We start from the raw sequence: 14,059 nt of genomic DNA on the forward strand, positions 1-14,059 counted from the left end.
TTATATGGTGTATAATTTATTTAGATAATTGAGTCTTCAACAATATTGCCATTTGAATCTCCATAAATTTATTTTCTTTATAGCCTTTAGAGCAAAAGAATGGGTTGTAGTATGAATGTAATATAATTATATAAAACAAAAGAATACATAATATAACAATTACTAACAAAAATAAAGTCATATGTATATATATATACTCACACATAATTTTGTCTATCTTATCTAAAATAACAAGTACTAATGGTGCATTATAGGACATGTAAGTTCCATGTAATCACACATTAATTGTGTTTCATATTATAGAAAGTTTATTGTATTCGAAGAGAATTGAATTGCATATGTTTCAAAATTTCATACTTGACCCATCACACTCTTTGTATACCCCACATTACGAATACAGAAGTGGCCAATGCATGACTACTGCAAAGGCACCTTTCTGAATAAAAACAAGTCCAAACTTCTTTTAAATCATCTCCTTTTATATCTAGAAAAATCATACTCTTTAATTTCTTACAAACATGCGCAGAACATCCATCCCAAAATAACCCTTCTTAAAAAATCGACGCGACAAATAAAAAAAACAGAATCTCTTCCTCACACTATTCACTTTTGAACCAAGGAAATAAAAAAAAAAGGAGTGGCGAGGTCATAAGCCAGGTACTGCTCTACAGGAATCAGCGAATCATTCCACTGAGCCACAAAACTCCACTGAACCACAAAACCCTCTCGTCCTCTTGGAACGCCATTCCAACGAATATAAGGAGCTGAGTTGGCATGTATCCACACCGAAATTTCCTTACACCTTTCTCCCCCACCGGGCCTGGTTTCGACACTCCTCCGCCGCGGCGATCGCCGGCACGATTCTAAGGGAGGGGAAAGGGGAAGGGAATCCGTAAGGCCATGCAGCGCTTGCTCGCTGGCTCGCTGGTTGTCAGGTTGTCTGACAGTCTGGCCATGACGACGACGCTGCTGGCTTTTTGATCGCGATTCCGCTTGCGGAAAGCGAGAGTCTCACTTCCCCGCTCGGCTCTTTGTTTTGATTATCATATTTTGTCGATGATAATATAATAGACATGTATATGTGTATATATATTTATATATATATATATTTATATATGTATGGGAGTTTTGCAACTGTTTCCTTTGGAGGTGCGTATGAGTTTGATTGATGCGTGGTGTGGGGGTTACAGGTCCTGGTTGGACTAGAGTGGGGAGTGGAGGAGGGCGGATTATTGGCTTAGGATAGACCGTGAGGTTTTGGTGGTCGATCGGAGATTTCTCACTTGTGGAATTGGAGTAGGGGGTTTGATTGGGGATTACTGTCGAGGAAGCTTTGTATTTGGATTGTTCGCTGCCTGGGTTGGTAATTCGGATTTAAGAGCGGTGTGGATCATCCTTGCGTGTGGGAATGTGAATACGGATCGTGTTGTCGGAAACTGTGGTCTTTTTTTGACTGCTGGTCCGTCTTGACTTCTCTTGCAACGCGGTCTGATTACGATATTCACTTTTTTTAAAATTATTTATTTATTTCTTTATTTTTATTTTTCATAGCTTCTCTGTCCATTGGAGTATGTTTCTCTGGACCCTGTGCAACTTATCGAGGTGCCCATGATGCAGCAGAGGTTTTTTTCTTTTCGGGGAATTTGGTCAGGAAGGTTACCTCGGGGAAATAATGTGAGCGTGCTGTAGGGCTTTGAGCAATAGAGACTATATGCGCCATGCGACCCGCTGAGTTCGATTGGGAAAGCACCCTGGAAAAACTTATGATAGGAAGATGAAAATCCTACATGAGAACCTTTGTAAACATAAATCCACATGATGGAAGAATGACCACCGCGTCATTGAAGGCAGATATGGCGTTGTTGCCATCTGATTACAACAACTGTGCCAGTTTCGAGGCCTGCTAATATTAAAGCTGGAGGCCTACGGGCTGCTCGAGGGTTCTACGTGCCCACCATCGTCTTTGGCCCGCTTAATGAGGGAGGAGTTTAAGGTTTGTGGCAGCACTTCGGGCGCAGTGGTTATATGCAATTTTCTCAAGAAGAAGAGGAAGGATCCAATTAGGGTGGAGGGAGAAGTTTAATTCAACTCGAGCATGGGTTCCGACAGAGACAGTGACAGAGGGGTTCGCTGCTATGCCGGATGGGTTTATCATGTCGGGACGAACTCATTAGGTTATTCGCTTTGCAGCGATCGGTTTCTGGTTATCAAGGGCAAGTTTGTGACAATGTTCAAGCGCGACCCTGTCGAGTATCCCCGAGCTGTATGCCTACGATTCTTATCTCTTCCTATATCTTCTACTGATGAATTTTCGATAACAAGTACTTCAAATTGCTCTATCAAGTGTCTGAGGAAAGAAATTCTCCTAGGTTTAGTAGTAATCCACCGGAATTGTCTGGATTCGTTTCTCTTCATTGTTATTGGGACACATACATGGATTCTCCGTGGTAGATGTTTCATCAGTCATGATATGATCGCGAATTTGACTTTTTAGAACGAATGCACTTGTAGCGGTATTGTCTCCGCATGGAGACCAATCGCAAGAACTTGGTCTAATTAAACCAAAGACCGTTTCCTACAACTAAGAACGTAGTCAAATTTTCTCTGGGAAACCATAAACCAATGCTCTTGGGTTTCTGTTCTACAGATGCCTATCAGAAGTGGCGTCGTTGGAACTCACTTGATGGTGGAGGAAGTGGGTCGTCAAATTTACCACGGAAGGGTATGTACCAAATGTTGAGCTTCAGGGTCGCGTTATGTTACGTCCTACCCCAAGTATCTTTACATGGTCTGTGTCAAGGGCATAAGAGTAGAAGCTATTATGTTTCTTTTTTCTACTCTACTCGGTTTCCTTTGCAATGACAAGTGAGTATTTTTGTGCAGGCGTTGTATGTTCTTAGGATCTTCAATCGCCTGGATCACAGCAGGCAAGGAAAGGTAATCGTTGGATTAGTTGGCACACATTTAACTCTAGACTCTTCTTCACACACACACACACCCTCCCTCCCCCTTATTAAAAAGAAAAAATCATTTAAAAAAAGTTTTCAACCTTAAATTATACGTTAGAGAATAATTCCTTGGTCTTTTCACGTTATCCTCATGAATTAACTTCTTGCCGTTTTGTACTGGGTAGTTTGCATGCAATACTGCTGAGGAAGTTGACAAGTGGATATCTGCCTTCAAGCACGCTAAGGAAGAGGTGAGTAAGAATGCAACCATTGCTTTGTCATTTCAATCCCTCCTCTCTGCCCTAATGTCTTCACTTCTTGATCGTTTTAGGAAGCTCTTGACTTATTGAAGTTTCATTTCTGACATTTGAGAGTACCCCTTCTCCCTTTGTGCAGGCTGAATTTTCTAGCGAGCGAATTGGAAGCGGGCGCCGAATCATGAAAGCTGACAATGAGTAAGTTGAACGGACTTTAGCGGATCAATGAGTTGAATAATGGTTTTCGCTTCGGATCCAGCTTCATTCTTAGTTATGATTAGTATTTTCTTCACAAGCACACAAGTAAATGATGTTGACAATTGTAACAAACCCGCTTACTCTATCTGCACTTCCTGATAGGTTTGATATAAGCGGGCCTCGCACACATTCAAGGTCGGTCACGAGAGGAATCAGCAAGCTTATTACAATCGGCAGGGGTAATGCCACACTATTGTGATTTTTTTTCTTCTTCACGACAATTTTAGAGCCTATCATGGGAAACTAGTAAACGGGTTTTAAAAGGGATTTGGTACTAACTCCTTTTAGCTACAATACTATTCATAATCACGGGAAGCGTACCACCTAAACGTCTAAATCTTTAATCTCTATGGGCGCAGGCCCTGGTTCGCGACTGAGAAGACCGTCGATGGTTTCGCCGCAGGAAGCTGATTCAGACGGGTATTACAATTATCGAGGAGATACATTTGAACAGGCAGATTGGAGATGCTTTTCTACGGTAAACGGTAGCATTTCTGGACCTTGCAGTTCTGGTTACTTGTCTTGCAGTGAGAAGCATAATTTTTTAGATCTTGCATTTGAAATTTTAAAGATGGGAGTACATTTACGTGAAGTTTCCATGCATGTCGGATAGCATTCTCAATGAACACGCTGGATGTCTAATGAACCTCGCCGTCGTGATTTGTTATTTTACACAACTGAACCAATTCTATATCTACTATAGGCACCCAAGGCAATTTCTTCCTCCAAAATGGCTTGTAGTTCCACTTGGGTTAGTTTGATAGTGATTTGCTTGAGAGTTGTCATATTTCGTGATATCTTTGCTTAGCACCGTTTTTTTAATTTTTTAATTTTATTCATTCGCAAGCTTTCTTTCTGAAGTATTGATATTTCGTTGGCAAGCAGGTCTCCGAATCTTTGAAGATATCGCAGCCTCTAAGGTGAATGCAGCTTCTCTGTTACTGACTGATTTATTTCAAGCTTTGATTGGAGTAAATTATTTGTTGCCTGGATCACCATCATCTTCTCTCACACCTTCTATTTGTGGATTCAGGCAGAGAAAGACACAATAATGAAGGCGGTTGGTGTTATTGAAGCCACTCCCGACGCTATTTTCGAGCACATTATGAGTTTGGACAGTGCCCTTCGGTACCAGTAAGTCATTCAGAACCTTCTTTGGCTTTCTAGCAAGCATACTATGCGTTGGATATTGAAAAAGCCCAACTCGAATTTGTGGCAGTGACTGCTCATAAAATGCACTTGGTACATTTAAAATAAAAAACATCCTACACCCACGTTGAGAATGTTTTGTTCCATGCGTTTTCTAGTAACCCGCTTGTTTGCTCATCGAGTAGGATTTTGCTAGGTCACTCAAGACTTTCAGGTCGTTCTCTTCGTTGAGAACAGTGTGCATTGCGATCAATTCTTAAAGTTTATGATCTTCTTTTATTGTCCGTGTGTTATAGATGGGATACACTGACTGGAAATTTGGAGCTTGTTGAGCAGATCGATGGTCACTCAGACATTGTATATGGCTCATTTGATCCCAAGTATTTTAAGAGGTCTGGATCTAAATCCCGCTTCTTGTGCATTTAATATGACATTGTAGGGTTCTCGTCTTAGCTCTTCTTAAGTTGCATATTGCGAGCGTAATAATGATCTTTCCTCAGAATATTTAAGCTAGCAGTAATCTTCTTTTATCTCAAGTATCATGAATGTTCTCAAAAATTGTATTTAATTCTCCCAGTGGTGTTCCAACCCTCTGTTCAAGGACATTTTCAAACTTAATCCGTAGTTGAATATTTTTTTTGGAACATTTTTACTGACTTGTTTGTATTGAGTAGTGAGTCGTGAATGATTGGCAGCATAATCATAGGGGTGAATTTTGCAGGTTTCATGGTAAACGGGACTTTCTTTTCTCGCGATACTGGCGACGCGACCAGGATGGATCTTACTGTGAGCACCTCTTGAATTTGAAATTTGGTGCATTAAATGAAAGTTTGCATTTGTCTTATCTGGTCTATTCAATTTCTCTCCTTGATGATATTGATCATAGAGTTTTCTTTGTTCGTTTTACTTAAGTCATAGGTTTTTAATATTCTTTGAAGGGTCTTAAACTAACGTTCTTGAAAGTTTATCGATACTGATCGAAACAGTCGCTCGTTGGTTGTAGCAATTACGCAGGTCCCAACCTCCCACAAAAGCCGGCCAGTTAAACCATGCTTCCAACGGATTAATCTGAGTCGTAAGTCTTGATTTCAGAAATGCTCCCGTGCGATTCTTCAAGAGCTGCAGATGACCTGGAATCTTACAATTAATTGATTTTATTGGTTCACGAGGCTGTACTGGGAAAAAAATGTTTTGAGAGTTCTAATTCAAATTCATCAGATTTCATTGAGCCAACTTCTTTTACTGTTATGCAGCGGGCATTTGGGAGATTACCCCTTTACCTCCAAGGCCTGGTTCTGGTACTCCCCGATCATTGGTCACACAAGTTGTCGAGGTGAAGTCCACTGGATGGGGTCCATGGAGGCGAAGTCACTTCTCGAAATTTCACAAGACCATTCCTTACATTTTGCTCTGCCGCATAGCAGGTATGTTTACGCTTTCATGTATATGAGAGAGAGAGGTATTAGAGGAGTTTCTATTGACTGAAAAACTTGAGGTGTTGTAATGCCGTAAAATTTTCAAGTATGTTCATTTCGTCTTGGACTTGGTAATTCAGGCCTGAGAGAGCTTTTTGGAGCAAGTCCCGAGGATGTTACAGTAGAAGCTCATGCCAAAGAGACGCTGTGCAAAAAGGTGGAGAAGATGCCAGTAACAGCTGACCCATTGCTGGAAGGAGTGTCCTCAATCTTGAGCAAGTCCCCCAAGGAATCGTCCATGCTTGAGTCACACGAAGAATTTTATGATGCAATTATGGTTGAAGATCTTGATGAAGAGGAAGATGAAGGGGAGGGTAATGAGTTGGTCAATGAGAGTCTGGTATGCCTTGGTTCTCGTCATTCTTCTTTTTGGTGTTAATAGAACTTTAGATGTTGCAAACGCCTGTAGCTTTAGTAACTAATTTGCCTTTCTCGACTTCTTGGAACATGCCGTTTAACAAATCTATATCTGAAATAATCTTTCAGGTTGGCAGTAATTTCTTACAGATAAAGATTTGCAGAGTCTGTGAGCTATCGTATAAACGACCTTGTTAATTGACAAAGTTAGCAATCTGCTAGTATCTTCATGTGCCCCTTGTTACGGATGATTATTCTGTCCATCATCATGCATCAATTACTTCCAGCGTTCATGCTTTTGTCCTGTATTTCCTGTGCCATCAATTTTCTTCACATGTATTTGCAGACAGCAAGCCTTAAATGTACAGGACCCTGGAGTGTTGTGCTTGGTATGCCTATGAATAATTTCCCAGGTAGATATTTTTTTCATTTTTGTGTAGGTGATTGAATGAATTTGCTGCATATGCACTGCAAGTATTGAAGATCACTGAGAGGAAATAATTTTCTATATATTTTTGTCTCAAACAGTTCTTCTTGTGATTAGTATCTGATAGCGTGGTACATGCCTCCGTGGCTAGACTAGAGAGAGGGAGAGAGAAAAGAGAGAGCTGGACTACTTGTCTCATTTTTTCCAGTGTATTTGTTCGAGTTATCTTACGTCATATCTTATTTTGCAGCAACTAGAGCTGGTCAAGAGCTCGACTGGAATGCACCGCCCTTCGAACTGGATCAAAGTATGTTTTGTTCAGCATTGAGGAGAACCATATGTGACCAAGATTGCAATGGGTGGTCTGATCCTGGGGGGAAAGGATTCATGATTCGTAGCAAGACTTACGATGAGAATAGGCTCAAGGTTTGCAGCACTCTTTTGATTAATCTTCTCTTAATATCAAGTTTTTTAGTCGAAATTTATTCCGTTTCTCTCCTGCAGCACAGTGAATAAGTCGATTCGCACGTAGCTTGTGAGTTCCAATCTCATCGTAAACTTGTTCGGTGATCAGATATCAGGTGGGGATCCTCTTTTGAAACTTATGGCTGTGGACTGGCTGAAGTCAGATCAAAGGATCGACCAGATTGCTCTGCAATCTTGCTGCTGTGTGCAGGTGAGCTAGAATGATTGGTTCACTGAAGTTAGACTTGACGAATGCTGTACTGCACGTTTTGAATGCTTTGTTGGTTTGGCTTGCTTTCGTCTTGGTAGAGGAGTGAAAGGGGTTGCTTGCCTTGGCCACGTCATTCTTATTTTTCTCCGGTTGTGTTGCAGTCACCAGTAGGAAGAAAGGCGCCTTTTATCCTTGTGATCAATCTGCAGGTAACGTGGGGCTGAGATTTACAGTGGGGCTGAGATTTTATTGTCCATAATGTTGCTTGGTCCTAAGTGATCTCATGCTAATGTGCCACCTTAACGATCTTCAATTATCATATCTTGAAGTTTATATACGTAAATCTTTGTAGTAACTGATATATTGAGACGTTCATGAATTTTATGATTAGCGGGGCTCCACTTATGTCACTTTTTCGTATGAAATCTAATACAATGTTGTGTGGTCAGGTTTGTGCCAAGCCTAAGTATAGCTTGGTAATGTACTTTGTTGCCGACAAGCCAATCCAACCAGGATCATTGCTTGACCAGTTTGCTAATGGAGACGATGCGTTTCGGAATTCTCGTTTCAAGCTTATCCCAAGTATTGTGGAGGTATCTACTGACACAATCGCAATCGAGTTGCATCAAAGCGTACTACTGCTTTGTAGTTAAAGATGCTTTGGCTTTATTTATTTCTTCGATTCACTTCTGAAATGCAGATAGGATTTCAGTTAAATGCTTTTTTCCTTTGACTTACGTTTACTTTTTTTGAAAGACAATGTGATTTTATGTTTTTTTTCGAGATGGATGCATGATGCATACACTGTTGGGAATCTTTTCTCAACACCTCGTTCAATCCACAGGGTTACTGGATGGTGAAGCGTGCTGTTGGTACAAAAGCCTGTCTACTGGGTAATGCTGTCACTTGTAATTACTTGCGCAAAGATAACTTCCTTGAGGTACTTGAATTCACTACCTTCTTTAATCCTGTGTACTTTTAATGCATAACACAGGTTCCCCTTCTGGACACAAGCAGTACCTTCAGGTTTCTATATACAGGTGTTTTGGTCCCGAATGTAGCATTTCTCGGATAACTTTTCTTACCTTTTGAATAAACTTTATCGCAGATTGACGTGGATATTGGGTCGTCATCTGTTGCACGAAGTGTGGTGGGATTGGTTCTCGGTTATGTTACAAGCGTCGTGGTGGACCTTGCGTTTCTAATTGAGGTATGTTTATATCGTCACCCACTGTTTGTTTGTTTGTATGTATGTTTGCTTTTACTGGTGTTTGCTTCTTCTTCTAATTTGCTAATAATCCTTAATTTAAGTGAGTTTCTAGTACCTTTTTGTTTTCAATCCGCCATAACACATTTCATTTAATTTGTCACAGGCAAAAAATGCACACGAGCTTCCAGAGTATTTATTAGGAACTGTGAGGATAAATCAAATCAAAGTCGATTCAGCAGTTCAGTTTAAGGGAGATGCCATGTGAATTCAATTTTTCAACTGTAACGAAATTAGGGTCTAGAATGAGGATATCTTTTAGTCCATTTAGTTTTCTGTACCATAGTCTTCAGAGAACCATTTTTTCGCCAGTTCTGATTCCAAACCATTCTTTGGTTCAGAGCACTGGTATAAATGAACTACTTGATCTGGAAGCATTTTCCAGATATTCACAAGCCACAATTTGGCTTAGTATTGGTATATGACCAGCTTCCCTATACAGGGTATAATATGACAAATCACAGTTAACATTCCACTGAGTGGTGTGTTGCATGGCTTCTAATTGCAGCCACTAAATCCATGTTGGCTTAACAATCTAGAGGGAAAGATTATGTGGAAATCCTTCATCATTTGGAATTTTCTCCGTAGAGCGGCTTCGATTCGTTTCAGTCAGAGTTGTGATGCTTTTGAGTTGGGGATTCTGGTTCCTGATGCCTGCACGGCATTTCTTTCGGGTAAATATGATTGGACGTGGGGTCTCCGCTAAAATCCTCTTTTGGATGTAGACAAACTGATCATCCACTGCATGAAAGCGATAGCAATTTAGCCAGTCAAGTCTATACGTAGTATCGTGATGTAGTATATATCTGAGCTCCTTGTCAAATCGATTTATATAATTCATGTTTCAGCACTTTTGTGGTGCTTAAATCAATTTCAGTATTCTTTCATGATATCAGAGCGACAATACACCTGACTTCAAATCTGCTCTTCATAAGGAGCAAGACAGATCTAGGTTCTTTCCTCTCTTGCTTACGTTCAGTTTTTGCAACACTATTTAACCTAATCCTAGACTCATCTTCCCAGCATTCTACTTCTCCTACCATATGATGGAGTAAGTGTTGAATGGCAAATAGATTCATGCAAATTCCAAACTAGAAGCTCAAAAGTATGTTATCTGGGTGTTCAAGGTCAAGACCACATGTAGAGGGGAAAAACCATGGTATTTGATATATTTTGACATCTTCATTACTAACATTAAAGTATTGTCTACAAGCACTGCAGATTTTGCAACTGCCAAATCAATCATAGAGAAGCAACCTTCTACTCCAACATCAACAACCACACTACTATCAACAACAATCTCACAAATAGAAGATTGATAGGAGGTTTAATTCAAAGCCATCTGCAATATTGTCAATACACTAAGTAATAAACTCTTGATATATATTATACATATGTTAGATCCTAAAAAAGTTCTAGGTTAAACTTAAAGACCTTTTTGATTATTTCAAGTTGATTACTTTATTAAAATTGATTATTCTATTAAGATTAAATACTCTTATCAAGGTTAATTACTTTATCAAGGTCAAAATTCTTTTTTAGGAATTCAAATTTAAAAACCTCTCTCAGTCATCTTGTTTCTTCATTCTCCTACCTTGATGAATCTTGATGTATAGTTGATTAATCTTGGTCTTGGCACTTAATCTTCTTTAATTTTTTATTAAGAAATTAGAGGTCTTCATGAATCCTTCTTTCACTCATTGTATGACTTAAAACTTAAAACTTGTTTATATATCAACATAAAAGGAAGAAAGGACATTATAATATTTTAATTAAAGCCATTTTATTATGATTCTACTTATCATATTTATAACATGAATTTGTGGCTTTTTATAGATTCTCTCTAATAAATTTCTTTTAATACTATTTAGACTTAGTAAATCTACTTTGTTTCTAATTACCTTAACTACCTAAGATAATTCAACCACCTTGTCTTTTAATACATCGACAACTAACCATCTTTTTGTATTTAAACTAAATATTTATATTATTTATTTATTATTATTTTTTCTAATTATTTTTATGTTAGTTCTTATTCTTTTTTTTAATATTTTTTAATATTAATATTTCTTTTAATAATATTTAATTTTTTTTTGCATCATATTTATTTATTTATTTATTTATATGTATATATGTATATATATGTATATATATGTATATATATATATTTATATTTATAAAAGTTTTATAGAAGATTTTTTCTATGTTATACCTCATAAATAATATAAAATTTATTATTCTATTTATATATTATATTTAATAATTTTAAAATTAATAATGATATAATAGAGATAAAGACTCTTGAGAATGACATATTTGGTATCACAATTTTAGAAGAGACTCTTGAAATTTGGTGATATTATTGAAGGTAGGAACAACTTTTGATAGTATTTCAAATATTATGTTTGAAGAAAGTTTTAAAAGCTTCAACAATGATCAAATACAAGGGTGGTCTTCTTGCCTTGTTTTGAAATACTATCAATGGCTAAAAATACCTATTTACAATCTTTGATGAAAATAAAGATCAAAATATGTGATAAATACAAATCATTGCATCTTGGACATCCTCAATATGTGATTACTGCTCTTTATGAACTTTTTCTTAGAAAATAAGATAATTTTTTAAACATATATATTTATTTAAATATTATTTAGATTTAATAGAAATAAATAAAAATAAATATATTTGATAATATAATTTAAATTTTCTTATAATTAGTGATTTAAAGTAAAAGATACAATTAACAAGAAATAAATAAGAATAAATACGAAAGAAGTGAAATGAATATAATCAAATAATTATATATTCCAAAAACTATTCATAATTTTTTTATTGTATTTTTATAAAGTTAAAGTATAATATAATAATATATTATAATATTATAATAATATATAATAATATATAATAATAATATATAATAATATATAATAATAATATATAATAATATATAATAATAATATATAATAATATATAATAATAATATATAATAATATATAATAATAATATATAATAATATATAATAATAATATATAATAATATATAATAATAATATATAATAATATATAATAATAATATATTATAATATTATAATAATATATAATAATAATATATTATAATATAAAGTTAAAAAAATTAAAGATTTTTTTAAAATAAAAAATTAAAGATTTTTTTAAAATAAAAAATTAAAGATTTTTTTAAAATAAAAAATTAAAGATTTTTTTAAAATAAAAAATTAAGGATTTTTTTAAAATAAAAAATTAAGGATTTTTTTAAAATAAAAAATTAAGGATTTTTTTAAAATAAAAAATTAAGGATTTTTTTAAAATAAAAAATTAAGGATTTTTTTAAAATAAAAAATTAAGGATTTTTTTAAAATAAAAAATTAAAGATTTTTTTAAAATATATATATATATATATATATATATATATATATATATATATATATATATATATTGAGTGATAAATAAAACATTAAAATACTATTACTATGAATCAATTGTGAAGGTTTAAAGATATAAATATTTGAAGATATGAATTAGAAATTGGAAATTTAAAATAAATATATTTTATCTCAAAGTTAATTTATTTAAGAGGTTAAAAATTTGAGCCTCATAAAAGCTCACAAATAGTATATATGAATGTTTTAGAGAGGCCACAATGCCTTGTACTTATACTCCTACTTACATGTAAGATGCTACAATCCATATGCAACATGTGTTCCTTCCTTTATAAATAACTACTACACAAACTATTGGTCTTTTAAATTTTTATAAGTAAAATTAATTTTTTTATTTTTTTTACTTTATTATGGTATTTAAGAATATACAATTAGCTTCAAAACTTTGAAGCGTCTTCAAATATCAAATAAACTCTTCTTAATAACCTTTCAAAGTGATAAAACCATTTTTATTAAAATTTTAAAAATATGATCTAAATTTTTTTAATTTATAAAATTGTAATTAAATTATAAAAATTATCTTAATATTTTATAATTCTAAAATAAATTTAAAGATAATTTTTCCTATCGTTTTAATTTTTATAGTAATAATTTTATATTTTCTATATAAATTAATTAATAAAACATGAGATTCTATTTAATACTATTTTTTCATAACAAATAAAATTTATAGGTTTTGGAGTAAGTAATACATGTAGATAGAAGACCAATTTATATATTGATCTTCATAATTAAATACCAATTTCCACCATTAAGATAAAATACTAAATTATATAAGATAATTGCCTCCAAGACTTATTAAGATTTTAATTTAATAATTTTTAAAAAATAATATTTTTATAACTAATAAATACTTTTGAATTATAATAAATATTCAAATAAAAAATAAAAAATTTAATATTAATATTTTATATCTAAATAACTTAAAATCATATTTTTAACGATTCTACCCATCAAGATGCATTTATAAGATTCACATCTTTGTTTGTTAGTTTATATCTATGATTGGCTAATAAAAAGTTCTTTCAATTATATTAAATATTATATAAGATCTATCAATAGATATTATCTCTCATATGAGGTAATTTTGTATAATATATACTTTATATATTTTTAAAATTTTAAATATAAATACCATAAAGATATTACTTTATTCAAGGTTTTGTCATACTTCTTTTAATTTAAGATATAACAAATAAGAGACTTAAATTTTTTTGATAGGGCCATTCAAGTTGATTTGGATGTAGAGGTTATTTATAAGAAATATTATTGTATGCTTAGAAGAACAAAAGAACTAATACTTGGTATTATATCTATGCAATAATGATCTGTTAAATCCTATTAATATCTTTTTTTATCTACTTTTAGTCTTCTACTTTTTCATTGCCAAGTAATAATCTAATATCTTTAATTATATAATTTTTATATGGTAAAACTTTAAATATAATTTTTATTAATATTAAATAAAAAAAATTAGAAGATAAATAAGACTATCAAATGATGTATTCAAAAACAAGATGATGAATACCATAAAAGCCATAAGTGAACAAAATATCTTTTTTTTTATCAAAAAAACTCTAACTATAAAGCTATATATCTAGAATTAAGAATTCATAGCTTTAAGTTGTGGTGTATAAATTGTAAATAAATATACTACACAATCTAATTTCGTCAATAATTTCTACATTAACAACCTATAGAGAAAAATCAATTTTAATCTTATAGACTTTTTCATTATTCAAGATAAGGTCCTACTTATATTTTAAACCAAATGAATAATATCACAC

The 14,059-nt window shown here is 33.8% G+C and overlaps 1 protein-coding gene across 1 annotated transcript; it reads left to right on the forward strand.

Moving 5' to 3' along the window:
• The first annotated feature begins 837 nt into the window (after window positions 1-837).
• On the forward strand, window positions 838-9,287 carry LOC112287793 (protein ENHANCED DISEASE RESISTANCE 2). Its single transcript, XM_024531203.3, has 22 exons — window positions 838-2,263; window positions 2,648-2,722; window positions 2,884-2,937; window positions 3,134-3,199; window positions 3,345-3,403; window positions 3,566-3,642; window positions 3,823-3,948; window positions 4,349-4,383; window positions 4,497-4,597; window positions 4,909-5,004; window positions 5,334-5,398; window positions 5,616-5,687; window positions 5,866-6,036; window positions 6,168-6,427; window positions 6,791-6,857; window positions 7,122-7,297; window positions 7,446-7,547; window positions 7,709-7,756; window positions 7,997-8,140; window positions 8,392-8,487; window positions 8,656-8,757; window positions 8,921-9,287. Exons 1-22 carry the CDS (start codon window positions 2,096-2,098, stop codon window positions 9,020-9,022), a joined length of 2,262 nt encoding a protein of 753 aa, XP_024386971.1. The 5' UTR covers window positions 838-2,095; the 3' UTR covers window positions 9,023-9,287.
• Window positions 9,288-14,059: the final 4,772 nt, after the last annotated feature.

The sequence above is a fragment of the Physcomitrium patens genome, chromosome 10 (assembly GCF_059467195.1).
Source record: "Physcomitrium patens ecotype Gransden chromosome 10, ASM5946719v1, whole genome shotgun sequence".
Classification (NCBI taxonomy): domain Eukaryota; kingdom Viridiplantae; phylum Streptophyta; class Bryopsida; order Funariales; family Funariaceae; genus Physcomitrium; species Physcomitrium patens.

Coding starts and splice junctions, on each gene's coding strand:
- LOC112287793 (XM_024531203.3), top strand. CDS start 2,096: ATGGGTTCCGACAGAGACAGTGACAGAGGGGTTCGCTGCTATGCCGGA. Junction 5,688..5,865: donor CCAACGGATTAATCTGAGTC/GTAAGTCTTGAT, acceptor ACTGTTATGCAG/CGGGCATTTGGGAGATTACC. Junction 7,298..7,445: donor ACGATGAGAATAGGCTCAAG/GTTTGCAGCACT, acceptor TTCGGTGATCAG/ATATCAGGTGGGGATCCTCT.